The sequence below is a fragment of the Mustela erminea genome, chromosome 10 (genome assembly GCF_009829155.1).
Source record: "Mustela erminea isolate mMusErm1 chromosome 10, mMusErm1.Pri, whole genome shotgun sequence".
In the NCBI taxonomy this organism is placed as follows: domain Eukaryota; kingdom Metazoa; phylum Chordata; class Mammalia; order Carnivora; family Mustelidae; genus Mustela; species Mustela erminea.
The window spans coordinates 84098829-84120142 of NC_045623.1; the positions used below are offsets into that span (position 1 = coordinate 84098829).

The 21314-nt window shown below is 49.7% G+C and overlaps 1 protein-coding gene and 1 long non-coding RNA gene across 3 annotated transcripts in view; both read right to left on the minus strand.

Annotated features, from left to right (window-relative positions):
- Positions 1 to 9675, minus strand: part of C10H1orf94 (chromosome 10 C1orf94 homolog) — a 40088-nt gene extending 30413 nt beyond the window's left edge. For both annotated transcript variants that reach the window (XM_032302232.1, XM_032302231.1), the window contains exon 1: positions 8519 to 9675. In XM_032302232.1, the coding sequence (XP_032158123.1) occupies positions 8519 to 8847 (329 nt within the window). In that variant the 5' untranslated portion in view covers positions 8848 to 9675. The remainder of the gene's footprint in view (positions 1 to 8518) is intronic.
- A 2017-nt stretch (positions 9676 to 11692) lies between these two features.
- On the minus strand, positions 11693 to 21172 carry LOC116567409. The gene is made up of 4 exons (XR_004276210.1): positions 21104 to 21172; positions 13685 to 13781; positions 12911 to 13085; positions 11693 to 12030 (listed from the first exon to the last, which is right to left on the minus strand). It is a non-coding gene; the product is annotated as an uncharacterized LOC116567409 (long non-coding RNA).
- Between the last annotated feature and the right edge of the window lie 142 nt (positions 21173 to 21314).

Sequence of the window (21314 nt, forward strand, 5' to 3'; positions counted from 1 at the left end):
CCAGCCAGGTTTGGGGGTGGGGGACTCAGGGAGCTGGAGACTGAGTCCAGACCTGCTGAGGAGTGAGTACAGAGTAAAGGAGATTCCGCGGCATCCGAGGAGCTACAGTGTGATTCGTATTGTTCAAATTATCTTGAAAACTTTTCATTTGAATCTGTTTAATAAGAGAAGGCTTACCCTAAGGAAGAGGTATTTTTTTTAATGTGACTTGGGAGCTGAATTGGAAAGAACGTTACAACAAAGATATTAAAAAGGGGATTAAACCAAACCACCGGTGGCCCATCTCTGCAGGCTCCCACAACCTGCGACACAGTTCCCGAAACCATAAAATTAAATTAAAAAGGGGGACACGGGACATGGGACGTTAATCATGCTTCATCTTCCCTCGGCCTCTCATAGCTCCTGGTACTCAGCAGACACAGAAGGGCTATTGTGATGGGCTCCTGGTGTCCAGGAAGGAGCTCAGGCCTTGAAGCCTCACGGGACTCCTATCTCTGCTCTGGCCCCTCCTAGCAGAAGGACTCTGGGCAAGTTACCTAGAGGCTGAGCTTCGGTTTCATCATCTGTAAAATGGGAATAATATCGACCATCTACTAGGAAGGATTGCTAAGACAATGAGATAAACAGAAAATTAAAATGTAGAGCCTGACATATATCAGATGTACAAGAAAATGTTAGTTCCCCTCTCTGCAGCTTACACAGAAGGAGGAAAAAACCCTGCAATGTCTTGCCTTATTGTTATTCTGTCCTTGGGTCACTCAAGGCTTCCTCTGATGACTGTGACCCCTTTCTTGGATCCTGGCCACCTCCGGTCCTCACCCTCCTTGCAGTGTCATTTTTATGGTCCATCCATCATTCACTTCCTCATTCATTCATACACACTGCATAGCAGCCACCAAGTGCCAGGAACTCAGCTGGGCACCAGGAGACAAAGATGAGTAAGACACAGACCTTGCCCTTAAGGAGCCATGGTCAAGTGGGGGAGGAAGGATTGTGGCCACAAGGCACTGTACAATATGTGCCTAATGATCAGAAATCTCGTGCCTGAACCAGAACAACAGATCCCATGGAATGCTGTGTCCTTCCCTTTGGCCAACGGTCAACATGAGAATTGAACCTGAACCAACTTTTCCATTCTGTCACCCTCATGTAAAGACCCCTATCTCACAGTCCTTAGAGCTATGGAAGCACTGGTCTCTCCTGATGATCTCTCCTGTTTTCTCTTATTAGATGATATAAGTTATAGAAACCAACTGCTTTGTCCCCACTGTTTGCCCTGCCTGCCAAGAAACTCAGAGCAAAATGCTAGCCTTGGTTGAGTGGTTTCCATTAACTTAGGTGTTCAGGAATATAAGTTTCCTCCCCTCATACGATTCTTGATGACTCAAACCCTGTTATTTTATCCTTGATCAAAACAATAATGGTGATGATGATGCTGGAGAATAACTTAGAGTCCTTATCTTATGCCAGCTGCTGTGTGAGCTCTGCGTGCATTCTTTCATTAACCTCCACAATCATCCTTTAAGGTGGTTGGTCACTGCAATATTTTCCATTTTTCAGATGAAGAAAATGGGGCACAGAAAGTCTGAGCAGTTTGGGTATAGCTAGGAAGCGTGTTGGGATTCTTTTTTTATTTTCTTTTTTTAAGATTTTATTTATTTACTTGACAGACAGAGACCACAAGTAGGCAGAGAGGCGGGGGCGGGGGGAGCAGGCTCCCCACCGAGCAGAGCGCTCCATGCGGGGCACGATCCAAGGACCCTGAGATCACAACCCAAGCCAAAGGCAGAGGCCTAACCCACTGAGCCACCCAGGCGCCCAACGTGTTGGGATTCTAATCCACCTGTCTCCTTATTTTATTGTTTCCTGAGCCACCTTGAAACTCTTGGGAAAAAGAGAAAGTTATAATTATGTATTTAAATTAAAAGGAAGAACATGGAAGAGGGAGGAAGAAAAAAATGTTGAACGGGAGAGACATGAAACATTCAAGGGATGACACACTTATTCTATGTTCTTAAGGATAGATAGGATTTCAATAGGCACAGATATGGAAGAGAGGCATTCCTGGCAGTGGATTACCCCAAGCAAAAGCAAGGAGCCATACACCTGTTGGTGGTTCATCTCGGCTTACAGAGAGTTTGGAGAAGAGCAGCAAGGATACTCCTGGGCACATAGCCAAGGCCAACACAAAGACCCTTGTAGACCAGATCAAGGGGTTCAGAAGACAATGAAGGAGCCATGGGAGAATCCTGAGCAGCACTGTTGACATAATTCAGGAATATGACGCAAGTGAAGGGAAAAGCACATCCAGGAAGGAAAGGAACCAGACACAGCCGGATGAGATGTTCTGAAAATGGCAGAAAAGAAAGTGGCAGGGAGGCAAGGAATCCAAGACCATCCTGAAGGTGAGTGGAGGAGAGAAAGATTGGGAGGTCTTAAACCTCTGTCTGCCATTTTGTGCACTAATTCACCTGATAACCAGGATGGGGGAGATCAACGTGACTGGGGTCACAGCAGTGGCAGAGACCGAGCCCCAGGAAGCATAAGGGAAGGAGACACTTAGTGTCTAGGAGAAATGGATTCCAACCTGAGGCCCCCGCCCAGTGGGTGGGGGAGGTCTCTGCCATTTACAAAATGTGAAGGGATAGAAGGATGCGTTTTAAGCAAAAGAGTGCACAGCACCTTTCCTCGGATTCTGAAACATTTGACCTCTTAGAGAGAAGAAAACTCTAGCCTAGAGCATCAGACTCCAAAGGTCTTCGGAGCTGGCTTCTGCTCTAGGACACCAGTCTGCATTTCCATGTGTGAGTCTTACCCTAATCACACCCATCACTAGGGTCCAAGCTTTAAAAAGTAAATAAATAAAAATAAATAAATAAAAGTGAGCATATCTCCCAAGCAACTTTTCACTCAAAGGTACAAATAACCATAGCACAAAAGATTGGTTTATTGGAAGAACAGCTTCAGTAAGGCGACACCTTGGTTCAAGTCCCAGGGGCCCCACCAGACTGGAGGATGGGTCAGTGGGCATAAACAGTAAGGATTTCCTAAAGTAAGGGCAGAACAGCCCTCTCCCTTCTTAAGACAGATACTTCAGAAGGCTGTTAATCAGGAAATCATTTCCATTTTTTAAAAACTCAAGTGGATTTCCTTTCTTTGGGTAGAGTTATCTTCCTCCTTAGGTCTGGCTCAGGGTAACACCTACCAAAGCCTTCTGATGCTGCAGACAGAGTTCTGTCTGACTTGGGGGTGTGGGAAGTTTCTCTAGTGCTGCTTGAGCACCCAGAAGCCTCCAGCCAAGGTAGTGGTACCCAGCAAGCCCCAGGCCACCTCTCCACTCTCATCCACCCCCAGGCATGACATGCCATCTCCAGGGAGCTACCTGTCCTTCTGTGCACCTGAGGGATGCTTTCTGTAGGCTCTTTTCTCTTCTCAAGACCCAGCCCAGGAGACAAAACCATGGATCCCCTTTGCAGTGACAATCCTGCCATCTTCTGCTCCCAAGGGCCATCTCTGTACCCTTCATCACATGCACAGTGCAGGGGTCTTTTCTCTTGACCTTCCAAACTGCCTCCTACTGCCTTCTCCAGCAAGCTTTCCCTGAGCCCCAAGGACAGCCTCTGTGTCCCCCTCAGTAAGCTCTCACAGCACCACGACTTCATCGGCATGGTAATGGTAATATGCTGTTGTCTGCCTTCCTCAAGACACCGAAGGTTCGTGAAGGTCAGAGACTGTCCTCATCTTTCCCACCATTGTATTTGTTTGCATACTTTATCAGGCATGCAGTAGGTGCACAATAAATACTGTTGAATGTCATTGCTGTTTCTGGGTCCATCCCAGCCACTAGAGGTGGAGTTCTTTGAGAGAAGGCCTCCTGTCCTACTTATCTTTGTATTGAGGGAACTAGTGTAGATCTTGGGGCCCAGTATAGGGTCTGGCACCCAGAAGGCAACTGTGAGCGTTTGTTGAATGAATCTATAAACAAAGGAATGAACAGATGCCACGTCTCAGTCAGGGCAAGGGAGTCAATCATAAATCCAAAACCCGATTCTCAGGCTGTTAAAAGGGTCAGTGACAGGGGTAATGAGGGAACACATGGTTCTAGGCTGTGAGTCTGGAGGCTTGCCACAATGCTCTGAGCCCTAATTTAAGTCTACTTGAAAGATAGCTGAGTACGATTCTGGAGTTTAATGAATACTAGACAGAATTAGTGTTTTCTCCCCAAAAGCCCATTTCTCCAGTTCCTTCCCCACCTCAGGAAATGCCCCCCAGTCCAGCTGGTGGTGGCTCACACAGAAAACCTCAGCAGAGCCTTGCTGTCTTTGTTTGTGGGCCCCAAACTTTAGCACGCCTGCTGGCTCCTCCCAGAATAGCCTCTGATTCTCCCGTTTCTTCTGTTCACGGATCCAGCCATCTTGCCATGGTGCCTCAGCTGGACCACTGGAGCATCTTCCAGAGGTCTTCCTACCTCCTCTCTCAGGCCGACACACCCTGTCTGCATGGCAGCTAGAGAGGTCTTTAAAAAACAGTGAATCTGCTCATGCTACTCTCCCTTCAAGCCTTCGAGTGTGTCCCATCACACCGAGAATCAAATCCACACTAACTACAGTGATTCCCCCAGGCTGCCTACACCTCACTGGCCTGCCTCTGATATCACCTTGTCCCATGCCATCACACCTCTGCCCCATCCCCGAGGTCCCTCAGTCCTTCTCCGTGCTCATTCCTATGTTGGGCCCTTCATGGTCGCTCTCCCGCCCTGCCTGGATGCCCTTCCCTGGATTTCCCCTGACCGGCTCCTTCTTGGGATCCTAGTTTCAGATCACATGACCACATCTCTTTGGAGAGCCCTTCCCTGACCACCCTCTACTGAAGGCTGCTTTGCCCTGATACGGTTTTATTTCCATCAGAGTGCTCATTGCGATCTGAAATTATCTGGTTAATTTTTATGTTTGGTTTCCTCCAACTAGAATACCAGTCTTTTTTCATGTTCTAAAACTATCACAGTCTTTTATTTACTTGTTTTCTCTTTCTGTCCCCTCCTTGACTGTAAACTCCAAGGAGATCCTTATCTAGGTCACAGCCCTACCCTGATCTCTCTTAGCACTGTGCCAGGCACATAGTTGATGCTTATTAAATATCTGCTGAATGAATAAACAAATGGATGGATGGATGGTTGGATGGATGAATAAATTCCAAATGTGCCCACAGAATGAAGCTGGCTCATGGGGAAAAGTGAATGCAGCATTAATCACCATTACCATGAATACAAAATAAAAACAGAGAAGATCCAGTTTGCATGAACTAGATCATACCTGGCTTCCTGTACTAGTTCTGGTTACCTCACTGCCAAGGGGGCCAGCAAATGTGAGAGGAATCTTAGAAAACCAGAGATGATCAGCTACAGAAATAAGAAATCCTAGGAAGAACATAGTTTACCATCTTTTAATATCTAAAGGGCTATGGAAAGACTGAGGGGATTGATTAAGTTTGGAGCCCTAAATCCACTGATCTGAACCCAGCTCAATGGGTATGAGTTTGACAGAGATAGACTCAATATAGGAAGAAAATGGTCTTTTGACAGCTAGCAGTCATAGCAAGGGAAGGGGCTGCCTTAGGAGGTGGTGCGCTTCTCCATCTAAGCAAGTGTACAAGTGGGTAACCACTTAGCAAGGATTTTGAGGAAGAGATTCAAACAGCAGAAGGTGGCCTCCAGGATCCCTTTCAGCCTCGAGATGTCTGGGGTTTTGTGATATAAATGGATTGAGTCAAGAAAAAAAATTTTCTGGCTAGAAAGAGCTTTAGAATTTACTTATCTAGCCACCCTAATAGCAGAAAATGTCACCCAAACTAGGTTTACAGATGAAGCGGCGGGAAGATTAGCTGAGAGGTATCTCATGGGCCTGAAGCCATCCCACAGGCACGCCGTACGTACAGCATACAGGATTTGAAATCCATTGTCTATGTGTGACCATTCAGAACATGGGGCTGCCCAATATCATAATGGTCAAAAAAGATGCTTCCATTTCCAGGGGAACATAGCCCACACTATCTATCACCTAATAGCTGAGATGAACCTGAGTTTGCTTTCTGAAATTCCACCACTTCCTAACTGTCAGGCCTCGGGCAGAGAAATGGACCCCTCCAACCCGTGACCTCATCTGCAAAAAGGGATTCTATTTAAAAACCAGGGAGGGAGGACTTGAACCAAGAATGGCACAAGTGTTGTAGTCAATGAACCTGAACCTCGGTGACAGACACCCAGACAGACATTCACCACCCTATTCTATTTTATGCCTGGGAACATCTGCATAATACAAAGTCAAAAAGAGGGGGGGTTTAAAATAGTACCAACCTCACGGAATAATTGCAGGGCTTAAAGAGATCATCACCATCATTATTATTACAAGGAATCGGTACAAATCCTAGTCATTACCGTTATTACCAGGAATGTTTAAATATCCCATTAAATCATCCCAACAGCCTTCTGAGAAGGCGGTAATTGTCTTCCTTGGCAGATGAGGAAACTCAAGCTTATAGAAGTTAAACAGATCCCACAGCCTGAGCAGTGGGGCACGTGGTCTAAAGCCAGGGATCGGACTCTGCCATTGCAGCTGCCTTGACTGCATGAAGAACTTCTTGGGTTCTATTTGGTTGGTGTCTACACTGTTTTGACACCGGTTACTCATCTTACCGGGTGTTTCCCTGGCTCCCTTCTCAGCAGCAAAACCATTGGTTTTTTGTTTGTTTTCCCCAAATGTAGCTTATGGAGAACTCCAGGAAGCAACACCCTAAAACACCAAAGAGCCTTCTGGCTGAAGTGGGGATGGCGGCCCAGCAACGAGGCCCCTTGATTCTAGGATGGCCCCTTGAAGCACCTGCGGGTCTTTGAGCAGAGTATGAAAACCCCCCGATTGAAGCCAGCAGCAGTAACAAGAAAAACCCCCTGAACTCTGAGAATCCCATTAAAGGGCAGCCTCCTCTGCATAATGCAGCTTTCAGGGGTGGGGGAGGGTCCTGGGTCCACTGCATGTGATTCTCCTTATCGACTCTGAGGTGGACCAAGCAGGCCATATCATCCTCAATTTGCAGAGTAAAAACATCAAGGCCAAAGGTGCACTAGTTCACTTCTGGGCCAAGTGCAGACTGGAAGTAGAGTCTATCTCCATTAACTCAGTGTGACCTGGCAGAGAGAGTGCCATCTACTGGAAATTGCCACTGACCCTTGGTCTACAAAGTGGACAATCAGCTTCTTGGCCACTGAGAGCTGAGCACAGCCCCAAGGGCCCCCTGCCAAGGCCCTGTCCCAGAACAGATGGCAACGGGCAGGGGAGAGGGGCTCAGTGCCACTGGAGGGTTGGACAACAGGATTTGGGTGGTAGACAGGCTATTCCCAGCCCAGCCATGTCATGCTGAGCACAGGGCAGGATAAGCAATCACAGCCAAAGTGCCTTCCACCTTTGTCTGCAGCCCAAGAGGGGACAGCAGGTAGTGTACACATGGGTAGCAGTTCCGCTTCCCCTCTCCTCTTAGCTCTTTCATGGAAATCCCTGAAACCAGACACAATGGATAATTGCCTACATGGTCTCCCCACTCTAGCATCTCTGAGCTGAACTGGAGCATGTGTTAGAACAGGCGACACTTAATTATCACTTAGTCTTTAATTAGCATTTAATTATTAACACTTAATCCATCTGTAAAATGGGGACACTAATACCTGGCTCATAGGGACCCTGGGAGGAGTAATTAATGTTCGCAACCCACTCAGAGGATGCCCGACATTGAACAGGGGCTCAGAGGTGGCACTGATGACCAAGGTGCTTTACAGGCTTTTCCTAATGAGCTCTCTCCTTCCTCTTCTTGAGAATATCCATCCCCAACAATATCTGCCCAACATGAAACTCTGTGTTTCCCAGACACAGGATTTCCCATCCAGGAAAAGGCCTATTTACAGCCATCTTCCCGCACTTTAATTTTCTATTGTGCCCTCTGAATATGTCAATGCCTTCCCAGTAAATATTTTGATGTGCGCTCTTGCAGAGGCTTCCGTGGAGGCTGAATGGGACAGCTGCTCCCTGTATTAGGGAATTCCAGATGTGGTTTAAAACTACCAGACTCATCTCTGCCAATGCCTAGCCTTTGGGGGTGGGAAAGGGAAAGTATCACGGAGTTGCAGCCAGGGAAAGCCATGGGCTCTGACCCTCAGCCCAGGCCAGCGTGGGTTTTTCAAGGTCCTCAGATCTACATCTGGGTTGCGTAAGTAAAAGGAAAAGTGTCCCCTTAGCGGGCTGGTAAAGAGACAGCAGAAATACAGCCCTGGTGTGGCACTTCACCCAGGTAACTTCAGGACCCCTCCCAACTCCCCTATAAAGATTGGACAAAGGATCAAGACAGGTGGAGGAAAAGCATACAGCCTTTAGGGTTTAACTAGACTGAACAAGGGGCAAGAACATTCCCTCAGAAGGTTGGACCTCAGCTCCTCCCACTTCCCTTGATGCCAGCCACAGAGGGGGACACTCACTCTTCCTGGAAGCTGAGTCCGTTGTCTCTTGAAGTCCCAGCCACAGGGGTGGAGAGCTGTTCCTTCAAGGTCCTGGGTTGCAAGGCCTCGGGCAGGCCTTGAACTCTTTTCCAGATTTCATGGCAAGTCTTGTCTAAGCTGTCTTGGGGTGTGTCCTGGTGGATCCAGGTGTGTCTGGGGAATGGGCCCAGGGCGGAGGGGCGCTTGGCCACCAGGGCAGAGGATGAGGGGAGCCCATTCCCACTGGCCATCCTCCTCCTCTCTTTCCGGAAGCCCCTTTGTCCACCCAGGGCTCGCAGACAGGGGGACCATCCACCACCACCCCTCATCCACCAGAAAGGGAGATGAGGATGGGCAGAAGCAGGTCAGTTCTGTCTGGCTGTTGCTTCAGCAAGGTGACTATGTGCAGAGGCCTAGGATTTGTGTGTGAGTGGTGGACGGGGGACAGCTTTCTTTTGGGGAGGGGGAGCTTATTTTGATTTGTTTTTATTTGTTCTTTCCTGACTTTTGCCCCCCTCCCCCTCTCCCTTAGAAGAAAATATTTGAAAGTCAACAAAAACCAGTAGCTTAGTAACTGTGGAATCCCCCTGAGCTCAGGAACGAGGCGCCTGGGCGGGCAGAATGACATCTGGGAACAGCTGGAGGGGGAGGGCGGGCTCTCCCCACAGTCCCTGGCACTCCCCCCGTCGCGATGCGCCCGTGACACCTTGCGGCAACTGCGGCTCAGCCCATTCTCCCTCGCCAAGCCGCGTGGATGGGCACTGTGCTAGGCGCTGTGGGGGCGGGGGCCTGCCATCAAGTTCTCAGTCAGGCCTTCCCAAGGACCCCCGCGCACTCCGAGGGCCAACGGCCCGCAGAGCCCCGCCTTGCTCGGCCCCCTCCCCGCTCCCTGTCCCCCTGTCCAGCGCCGCTCTGCCTTGATGGCTGGGCAGGAAGACCCCCCCCCCCCGGGAGTGTGGACCCCGGTAGCCCGCCCGGTGCTCCCAGCAGACACCTGCCGCGTCCCCCGCACCCGGCTGCGCTTGGCCTGGGTGGGGGCCCCAAGCCTCAGCAGGGCTCTGTCTCTGCGGACCGCGCAGGGCGTGGCGGCTTGGGCCGATTTGCTTGCCTGTGGCTCCCACACCCTCCCCGTCCAGCGCCGGAATTCCTCTGTGGGTTTCAAACGCAACGGCTCTGTGCGCGGGCCGCCCTGGATTCGGTGCCCAAGGCCCCCCGGCAGGGTGGGGGTGGGGACCCGGAGGACCCCAGAGCACTTGCGCCTGTTGGAAGTCAAGGGCGCCTTGCCCCCGCTGCTCGGTGGGGAAACCAGCTCCCACCAAGGGCCCCTGGCCCTGAATCGCCTGATTTTACCCCAAACTGCCATCGTATTGGGGCTTACCTTGTGACAAGCTCTGAGCTTTCTGTGTTATATTCAAGGAACAAGTTCATGTAGTTAGTACCACTGTTTATGACTGTTCTGCGTTTGAGCAAACCCAGGCCCTGAGTCAGGAAGGGGTATGTCCAAGGCCCTCTAGGAAGAGGGGAGCTGTGAAACAAACCTAGCCCCGCCCCCCACATCGGTCCTGATCCTGTGCTTTCAAGACACTGAGATCCACCTGTCCCTCCTGAGCTGCGTGCAGCGGGTCCTCGGGGTGGGAGTGGGGTCAGGGCTCGGGTACAGAGAGAAGGGCTAAATTAGCAGTTTGCGGCCCAGTGGGCTCCCCAATTCACTCGATGGGCTTCGTTAAACTTGGGACTGACAGCACCGTTGCCTGGTCAGAGTCAGTCCTCGTTCCTCTAGGGTTCCCAGAAAACGGAGAGCCCAATGACTGGGGAGAAGATTGGATAGGAACAGACCCGAGCCAGGTTGAATCCCGAAATGGCCATCTCCAAGCTGTGGGACCCCAACCATTTTTTAAACCCCTCTCATGCTCCTTCCTTCCTTCTTTCCTTCCCCAGGATCAACTGAGGACCTCCACGTGAGTTGCTGGGCTCTGAGGAAGCACACAGGTGAACGAGATAGCACGGTCCTTGATTTCCTGAAGCCTGTATTCTAGAGCAAGGAGACAGATCACAAACTAGCAAAGCAAGTAAATAAGCACTCAATACAGATGAAACCAGGGCTCTGAGGGGAGAGGGGGAGGGGAATGGTGGCTACATGAGAGGGATGTCCTGGTAGGCCTCTTTGAGGAGCTAAGTTAACACAGAACATGAGACAGAAGGAGAAGGAATCCTTTTCTATAAAATGGTGTTGAAAAATTCTTAACAAAACCACATTTACAGCACATAGTAGGCACTCAATAAATATGTCTTGGAATGAATTAATGGTATATCATTTATAAATAACCTGGCATACAGTAGGTGTCCAATACACAACCTTGCTCTTTCGAAAAGGCCTGAGTTCCTGGAAATGTTGACTCTCAATTTTGAAATCCAAGCTTCATTCCCCTTTGATTTTCATTATAAAATTGAAAATGTGCTCCTTTGGGGAAAATTCTGAGGACCTAGACTGAATAAAATTATAGTTAAGAATGTAGAAAACCTTTTAAGACAGTGTATTTAAAGGAGAAGTGATCATTTCTGATGAAATATTAATAGTTCTGAAAATGTCACTCAGTGTTTGTGCTGCTTGGCATTTGGTTGGCTAACACCTATGCTTAGAGCACAACGCCAACAACCCAGCCCTGCCCAGGCCACAGGATTCTGGAAACTTGACCAGCTCACTCGCTCATGTTCTTTCTCCCCCCAAAGCAGGAGACTAGGCAGCAGGGGCTAAACTGGAAAGGATTGTGGGCGGGGGGGGAATGCAGCAGGGATACAGAATAAAGATAGGGGCATATTTCTTGGAGTACACAACTGAGATTTCTAGAAGATTCTGCAAAAAATGTAAGTGAAATAATTCAAAAAAGCTATGTCCAATATGCTGGCTGCTAAACCACATGGGGCTATTTTAATTCTATTTTAACATAAATTAAGTTAAAATTTTAGTTCCTTCGTTCTATCAGCCACATTTCAGGTGCTCCTTGTGGCTTGTGGCTACCAGTTTGGACTGCACAGAGAATATTTTCATGGTCATGAAACGCATGGACTCTAGAACCAGACTACCTGGATTCAAATTCTGAATTCATGTGTCTGGCCTGGGGATATTAGTTCTCTAGGGCTGCCATAACAAAGTACCACAGAATGGGTGGCTGAAACAATAGAAATTTATTTCTTCACAGTTCTGGGGGGTAGAAGTTCAAGAGCAAGGTGTCCACAGGGTTGTTTCCTTCTGACGCCTCTCTCATGGGCTCATGGATAGCTTTCTTCTCCCTGTGTCTTCATACGGTCTTCCCTCCGTGTGTCTGTCCTCTTCTTATAAGGTTATCAGTCGTACTGGAATAGGACCCAATCAATGATCTCATTTTACTTTAATCGCTCTTTAAAGGTTCTGTCTCTACTTACACTCATATTTGGAGGTACTTCCTGGGGGATTAGAACTTCAACATATGAATTTGGAGGGACACCATTTAGCTCATAACACTTGGTCTCATCTGTAAAATAGAATGATAATAAAGAACACCTGCTTTGTAAAATTGTTGTAGATATACTATTACTAGGTAATTGACACATGAAAAGTCGCTAGAATGGGGCGTGTAAGACATCCATAAAAGTGCTGTGTATTAGTTCCTTTGTTGATTACACTGAAATGTGGACTTACTGGAGTTTCTAAATAACAGCTTTTGTGCTATGTAGAGGGAGGGAGGACTTTCGCTGTCCTGGGGCAATTAGTCCGTGATGGAGGGACAGACTCAAATCATCCACTAAGCCTTTCTGGGTTTTGTGCATTTTTGAGCACCTGCCATGGGCCAAGATTGTACAAGGCACAGGGTGAGATGATAAAAACCTTTGGCTTAGACATTGCTACAGGCAAGTGAAGGGAGCAAGTGTCTGGTAAACAGCAGATGTGGGGGAAACTGGACTTATTCCAGTCTTGTTCAATATATGTAGTGGGTTCCTCCAGCGCCTATGTATCTATGTGCCCAGCATGTGAAATAGTGTCCGTGGCTCCTGCATGCTTCACTTCCAGCATTGGAAAAGGGCAGGGACCAGGCCTGGCTTCGGCACCTTGAACAGGGGATTCAATCCGTTTGGACACATTCTTAAATTACCTGTTACTGCCCTTACGAGGCTGGGCAGATTGTTTAACCTCTGTATACCTCAGTTTGTTCATCTGGTGAAACAGGGATAATAAAATACCAACTTCATAGAGTGGTTTTGCGACACCTGAGATTACGCAGTTGCGGAGTTTAGGACAGGGACCCAGTGAATATTAGCTACCATTTTTAGGATTCTGAGGTTCTTGCTTTTTTGGAAGCAAGAAAGGCTCAGGAAGAAGCAACTGTCCCTCCCTGTTCCCCAGCCCCCACTCACCTGGCTTCCATCACAGGCACTAACATGGCCAGGATGCAACCCTCCTCCAGGTGGGCATAGCCAGTGCTCCAGGAAGACCTTCACAGGCTGGAAAGCAGCTTCCTCTTGCAGGCCCTATCCCTCATCGAACATATTTGAAACACACCCACCTCTCACCACAAATATAACTTTTTGGCTGTAAAAGAAAAATTGAAAGGATTTTTGCCATTTTGCTTTTGAAAATTTTTGGCCATGAGTAATTTATTTAATTTACGGTCAGCTGTGATTTCTTACTGCGCTTGGTGCCTACCTGGGATGTCTTACACAGTGAGGAAACTCCAACCTACAGACTGTTATCAAATGTAATGAAATTTTTATGACTACTAAATTCAACCATTAATGAAGTTGACATGATGTTACATTTTGCATTTAATTAAATATTTACTGATTTTAAGGTTGCAGTTTTCTACTTTGTGTTGTGGAGCTAATAAAAACATGTTTAGGCCTCAGACTTTTTTGTATGCCCCCGAAAACCCATAGAGAAATCCCCTTCATTCCCAGGCCAATGATGCCCTAATGGGTCAGGCTACCCAGATTTGGGAGGGGCATGCATAGGGAGATCCCAGGTAAATTTCCTGAGGGACAAACCATCAGAACTGGAGGAAAAGGAGGGTGCAGCCATGTGTCACAGGAACAGGCCTTTCTTGATATTGTCCTGGCAACTGAACCCAGCCACAGAGCAGCCAGCCATTTCCAGGACTTTGAAAAGGACACCAGAATGCTCTGGAAACAAACCTGTGACTCTGGCTTCTCTCTCCTGGCAACACCGTCGGCATCCTCGCCATCACCCAGGGGATTTCATCTCTTATTCTTGCCCCCATTCCTTGCCCACCTGTGAGGAGATTGTTAAGAGTTGAGGCTGTGGTAGCTGATATACTTGAATTTGAATTCCTACTCTGCTACTTACTACTGATGGCTTCACACATGCTTAACTCCTCTGGCATTTCATCATCTGCAAAGGGGTTGAAACAAGAGACACGTGTAGAGGGGGAGAGGTTCCGATAGGAAAATGCAAAGTTCCCAGCACAGATCCCTGATTATTGTTATTACCAGCTAGTAAAGTCAAAGTGGTAGCTTATGAGATGCCCGTTTTTAAGTTAGGGAAAAGGAAGGCCATAGTTGATGGAAGGAAAGAATACGACTTGGCAGTGGTGTCCCAGTAAGGTAGCAAAAAAGTCAGAATGCATTTGGCCTTTCACTTCCTGCTCTGGCTTTCCTGCCAGACTCGTCGTGACAGGCGCCCCGAGAATTTCTGGAGAGGCTGTATGTGGGATCTTTCTCAACTAGAAGCTTGGTGTTCTGCCCTTCCTTCCATAACTTCCATGCCAAGAGGTTGGTCACCAGTATGCATTCATTTAAGATTTATGCTAGCCGACTGCTGAGACGATCTGAGGCAGCTTTCAGATTAAAAAGTAAAAATTACAGCTTTGAAGAATAAAGCAAGAACTGGATTCATCTAAAGAAAACAAAGAGTTGCTACTTTCAAGCACCTGAATTGGTCAGAACGCACGGAGGTAATGAGATAATAAAACTGGGTATCCCTATTTGTCAGCTAAAGCAAAAATGGAAACACGTCGGAAGGCAGAGTTTTTATTTTCTGACAGCAGAAAATACACATCTTCATCTGTGGAGACAAAATGTTTCCTGGAAATAACCTCAAGCATGAATTTATCATGAGTCCTTGTATAAAGGACACTGAGTGACATAGTGGGCCATATATTCAATTCTGTTTTCATAAAGACAGAAATGCCATTAAGTTGGTCAGTTTCTCACATCAGGGTTCTCTGAAGATATAAAGCGTAACATTAAATCATAACTCAGAGAGGGCATTTCTTTAAGGAACTCAGATAATGAAGTCTAGGGGAGACACCTTTGGGTCCATTCCACAACCATTACTGAGCACCTAGTCAAGCATCCATCCATCCATCTATCCATCCATCCATCCATCCATCCATCCATCCACCCAGCAGAGCTGTACCAAATACCCACCGTGTACCAGGCACTCTAAGTGGCACTGGTGAAGACTACAAGAGCTGACACCTGGACTGAGTTCTGAAGGACAAACAGGAGGACACCAGACACAGCAGGAAGAAGAGAGCATTCCAGATCTAAGGAATAGCACATAGAAAGGCCCAAGACAAGGAGGAGAGAAAGCAGGCCCATCTCAGGAGCTTAAGGGGCTCCAAATGGAGAGAGCATGTGTCGGTGAGTGGGGAGACGGGGGCTAGAGGAGCATATAGGCACAGGTTAATGGAAGCCCCCGTAGGAAGAAACTAGCAGGGAGCTTGGATTTTACTCTGTAGGTCATGGGGAAATGTCCTGGGAATGTGAGGGAGCTGTGAAATCAGGGGAGTGCTTGCAAAGTAACTGGTGACAAAGAGGAGGCTACACTGAATGAGGCAAAAGCAGAACTGGGGCACTTGGGATGTGGCTGTTGTAAGAAACTGGAAAGAAAGACCCTAAGACCTGGGGAATATTAAGGAGGCAGAATTTAGATGACTTGGGGGGGCAGGTGCCTGGATGGCTTGGGGGAAACAGGGAAAGCATCCAGGATGAACCCTGCAGCTTTCTGGCTCAGGGACCTGTGGACGTGGAGACAGCGAGCAGAGAGACAGGATTGCGGTGACAGGTTACAAGCCGGGGAGTCCAGGTGTGAGCAGGATGGGGTGTGGTGTCCTGTGGGACATCCAGGAGGATAGGATGCCAGACCTCCTGCTGGCACTAGGGACCTAGACCTTCAGGAGGTTTCTGCCAGAGGTAACTCTCAGTCCACCAGCGGGGGGGGGGGGGGGGGGGGGGGCACTGAGAAGTGGGACAATTACAGAGCCTGGAGAGTGCAGAAGTGAGATCCCCAGCCCCTCCTGCCCTTCTATGGGCATCCCAGACTGCACAAATCCTGCGGAAGCCTCAGGCTACCTCCCTTCCAGCCCTTGCCCACACTGCTTACTTCCAGGGCCTGGTTGCCTCTCCCCCACCTCTTTCCCTAGGCTGAGCCAGGAGCCCTCCTCCTTTCTACCCCCTGCTACATTGAATCCTGCTTTGCTGTTTATCTCCCTTCCCTATAAGCGATCAATTCCCTGAGGGCAGGGACTACTGGCAAGGTCTTATTCTTCTTTCTGTGTTCCTCACTGCTTCCTGCATACCCAGTGCAGAGCCTGGTTTGCTGAGCAACATTTGAAATATGCACAAATGAACAAGTGAGGAATAAGCCCATGACTACATGGAATATTCCAGAAGAAACCATGGAGGGGTGCGCAAGGGTACTTCCAGCTGCTGGGACATGTCCCAGTATTCCAGTGGCTCAGTGCTGTGAAAGATCATGTCTCATACAAGAGTCTGATGCTGGTGTTTCTTGTTGGTGGTGATTTTCCTCCACATCGTGATTTTGGATCCAGGCTTCTTCCAGCTTGTGGCTCTGCCATCGCCAAGGGACACACACCCTCTGCTCCAGCGGGCAGATGGAGGAGAAAGGATGAGAAGATTTTATGGGATCAGCCTTGAAGTGGTATCCACCATTTCTGCTTACTTTCCTTTGGCTGGGACCCTGTCTTGTAACGTTACCCAATTCCGAAGGGGACTGGGACATGTAGCCACTACTCAGGGACACTTCAGCCCTTCTCAATATCTTGGGCTGCATAATTTGGGAGGGGGTGGAGGAGAGCTTCCCCAGGGGGTTATAGGATGTCCACCAGCATCCCCGACCTCTACCTGCTAGAGGCCAATAGCACCCTCCAGTTGCAGATGTCAAATGTCCCCTGGGGGACAGTATTGCCCCTGATTGAGAACAGTTGCTACATTCCATGGAAGGGGAAGCAAGGGCTTCTGAGATCTAGCTAGCTGGCCAAGCTGCAAGGGAGCCCAGCAGGAGGGACCGGGGCCACCTAGGACAGGTGCCACTTGAGCTGGGCCGTGGTTAGGACCATTTACTCTGCACGTAAGAGAGGAAAGGTACTACTGTTAGAGGAGACGGTGGGAGTAAAGGCTCGGAGGCATGACAGCATAGCTGACTGGAGCTTCCAAGTGGAGATGATAGTCTAGGGTAGCCCCTAGAGGGACAATCTAGAGCTAGCCCCTAGATTTAGGATAGTCTAGGATAGCCCCTAGAGATCATCGCATTGTGGCATCTGACAAGCCAAGGAGAAATCTGACCTCTTTTGCCACTGGTGGGAGTCCCTCTCCTTGTATCACAAATAGATTTTTCTATAAGAATTCGGGGGACCCCCCCATTTGGTATCCTTGGAAAAAGGGCTAACTAGGGGCCCTTCTCACTTCTCCCTCCTGGCGTCTGAGGCCCACAGATTCACTGCCCTTCGTTCTGGGCTTTTTCTTCCTGAAACCCCTGTCACCTCTTCCTGGGGAGCAGATCGCTGTCATGTTCAGTGACAGCCTTGCTCTTGGGGCAGAGGAGCTTCTGTGTGATCATACTGGTGATTTACAATCCCCGCCCTCTACTCAGACCCCAGGCTCCTCCTTGGAGCCTTTGCCTTTGCTCTGTGGTCCTTCTCTGCCCTCCTGCTGACCGGCCCTCTCCCCACACACACTTTTGCTGTTGCCCCCACCCCATGGCTTCAGAAATCTCCTGCATTTTCTTCTTGGGTCAGAAAGAAAATTGCAGGGCATCAAGTCTCCAGCCCCTCCTTAAATCAGGCTGAATTCTCCAGCGCATCAGGTCTTGTTTTCTTTCTAAAACGAACTCTGATCTTATCTGGATATTAGGCTTATCTTGGCGAGTCACTATACTGCATTGGGCTTTTTTGCAACGTGATATTGTGGAGACATCCTGACCTGTGGCTGCCTACTGTTCTGGGGAGAAAGGAAGGGGCATGTAGGGGGCCAGCCCTGGAGGCTGGGCTGAGAGACACCCTCTCCTAGGCTACAGCAGGGTGGGCCATTATCGTCTCTTGGACTCCTGCCTCTCCCTTGCTCCGTGAGTGTTGTCTCTGCCTATACCCACATCTCTTCCAGGAAAGACTACTGCAGTCACCTTCCAAGTGCATTCCGTTTTCCTGCCCCTTCCTTCCCATCTGTTCCCCACAGAGAAGTCAGAGTACATGCCAGGCTGTGCCCCTTGGCTTCTACTTCCTAGAAATAAAAAATCCACCTCTCTGGGATTCAGAGCTGTCCACCTTTCTGGAGTATCTCCTGCTAAAGCCATCATGCTACCTGCAGCCCTAACAGATCTCTCTTTAAATATATACACCCACCATCATGCCTGTGCTTCCTTTCCTCCCTCCACCTACTTTCCTCTTGTGGGTAGAATTGTGTCTCCTTCCCCAAATTCGTATGTTGAAGTCCTAACTCCCAGTGTCTCAGAATGGGACTGTATGTAGAGACAGTGTTTTGAAGAGGAAATTGTTAAAATGAGATTAGGGTGGGCCCTAATCCAGTGGCTGATGTCCTTCTAAGAAGAGGTGACCGGTACACAGACAGGTACAGGGGGAGACACTATGAAGGGATAGGGAGAAGGCCATCTATAAGTCAAGGAGAGAGGACTGAGAAGGTGCCAACCCTGTGGACACCTTGATCTCAGACGTCTAGCCTCCAGAACTATGAGAAAATGAGTTTCTGTGGTTTAAGCTACGCACTCTGTGGTACTTTCTTACGGCAGCCCTTGTGAACTAATACAGCTCTTACTCTCACTGTCTGTGGCTAAAATCCAAACTCTTCACCCATCCCCTTTGCCTCTGCACGATCTGGTTCCAATGCCCCCACCTCTACCCTCACCTGCTGAGTGTCCCCTCTTGCTCACTTGATCCAGCCCTACACTCTGTCTCTTACCCTTGTCCATGGCCCCTGAACCAAAAATCCCTTTCCCACCTCTTTACAGGCCTGTGCTGCTTAATTTAGATCCTGCTTTCAAGGTCACCACTTCCGAGAGGCCTGCCCAGACCACCTATTTAAGTTACATCTCGCCTAGTCTTTCTCAGAACACCATGAACTTTTCCTTCGTGGTGTCCTTAATTAGTAATGTCATCTAAATTTATCTATTACCTACTTGCACCAAGCCAGGGACTGTTCACCTGGATGGATATTCATTATCTAGTACACTGTCCATCGTGTAATGATGCTCACTAAATATTTGTTGAGTAAATCTTCATCTTGCCAAAATCTCTATCCAGGCCTCGGGGCCCAGCCAAAATCCTACTTCCCTCCTTAAATGAGGAGACTTTCATTCCCCCAAGTCCAAGACAAGCTTAGTCTTGATTTGTCTCTGTAACCGGTCCCTTGTGGCATGGTGATCACCATCGCCCGACTGTCGGGGTTGTGTGTAGGGTGCCTAACTCTGCCTCACGTTTTTCCAAGCTGGCCTGCACACTGTGGATCTCTGCATTGCCCACAGCACAGGCTGGCACATGGCCCAGAGCCCAGGGGGCCTCAGTAAATGTATGTGGACCCAAATAGATCAGAGAGAGGGATGAATGGTGGAGGAAGTAACTGGGCCATTTATAAGGATGAAAAGTACGCCCCTGCCCTCCACATCCCCCAAAGAGAAGGATAACAAACATTCCTATTGCCAGGGAAGGTTTAGGGGGGCAAACCTCAGCTGTGGGTTGCAGCCACAGAGCAAAGTTCTGGGGCTAAGAAGGGGCTAGGGGCAGTCCACTGGCCTGGAGCCCCAGAATTATAGAGCAGCCCAGACTCTTCTGCCCAGCTGTGGGCTACTGGGGAGGGCTGGGCATCTGCCAGCTCTTCTCTGGAGGGGAACCCAGGAGGCAGGAGAGGGGGAAGGCCCAAGCTTAGAAGCCAGGAGCCCACCCCAGGGAAGGCCCCAGCCAACAGCCCCCCAAGGCTGCCATCCACTCACCGCACAGCCAGTCCCTCCCTCCTCCCCAGGGCTGGTGGGAAGGTCCTGGCCAGTCTTGGCGGGCTGAGCTCTCTCTTTCAGGGGCTGGGCCTGGACAATGGGAAGCAAAAAGCCCCCTCCCCACTGCCCTGGGGACATAAAGCAGGCCTTTCACTGTGGAGTTCTGGCTGCTTCGGTTGGTTCTTGGCACCCGGCAAGAGGGCGTCAGGAGGGGCGAGAAAACAAGTGTGTTGGGGGTGGGGTTGGGCTGGCGATTCGGAGGATGCTAGCCGGCCCTGGGCCACCGGGCAGGCTCCCCAGCTGTGGGATGAGCTCATGCAGGAAAACCGGAACAACTTGGGGTGGGGATGGGGGATGGGCATCAAGAAAGCTGGGAGATCGTGGCTCTGGGGAGCAAGTTTTTCGTGGGGAGTAAGAACAAGCATCCACTCCTCCGGCCCTGCGCATCACCCTCCCCACTGGAGATCGGCAATCCAGTAGCCCTTTTCAGGCTGTTTCCCGGAAATTCCCAGGCCCAGCCGATAGCCGGCCACTGGCCAGGGGACTCGCAGATACCGGAGCTCAGGCTCGGCCAAACCCCCTAAGCTCGGAGCTCAGCCTCTCTCTTGTGCTTCAGGCAAAGGGGGTGGGGTGCTCACCGACTAGCCTCTCTCCGCGGGGACCTTCCCCACCCCCAGCCTTGCCCCTCCCGGTCCCCCCGCCCCCTCCCCCCGCAGTGGCTCTTCCTTCTCGCCCAGAGTTTGGCATAGACAACGAAGGAGCCATCGTGATCGACAGAGGAGCCTAAGGAAGATGAGACTGAGACAGCGACCGACTGGGGGTGGGGGATGGGGTAGAACCCGACGCGGGGTCTTTGGGGGCAGGTGGCAGCGGCGACGGAGTAGAGGTGGGGAGCAGCTCACCCCACTTGGAAAAATTCGCCCGTTTGGGGGCCGTGGCTGGGAGGGAGCGGGGAGAAGCAGGGTCCAGTTTTTTAATTTTGAGGATAAATTGTACAAGTAACTCTTGCATCGTCCTTCCACCAACCTCACCTGCCCCACGCACCTCCCCCCCAACCCCCCACCCCTCCACCCGAGCGCATACATGCACTCCTCCCTCCATCCTGATTTTGTCTTAGGGTAGGGGTAGGACCGCCCCAGCCAAATAACCTGTCGCCCCCACCTCCCGCCCAATTCTTAACCCCGGGTGTGAGCGCACACACCCTTCTCCTGGGATGGGGTAGGAGGCTATTGCGAATGGGCCTCCTAAATAAACATCGGCCCCGACCCCCAGATTGCAAGTTCAAAGCCACCACCCATGATCAGCTCTTAAGAGCCCTGACTTGGGGAACCGCGTCCTTTTTTGGTTACCTTTTCCCAGACAGTATTCCAGTTTCCAAACGTGGAAGAGGCGTGTGTGTGTGTGTGTGTGTGTGTCCGCGTGTGTGTCGCTATCACTGTGTGTATGTGTGCGCGTGTGTATGGGGGGGGTGTATTCATGGGTGATCTTATAAATGGAAACGAGAAGACTGAACTTAAAAGAAACTGGTCAATTGTAAAACAAACAGGAATAAACAACCCT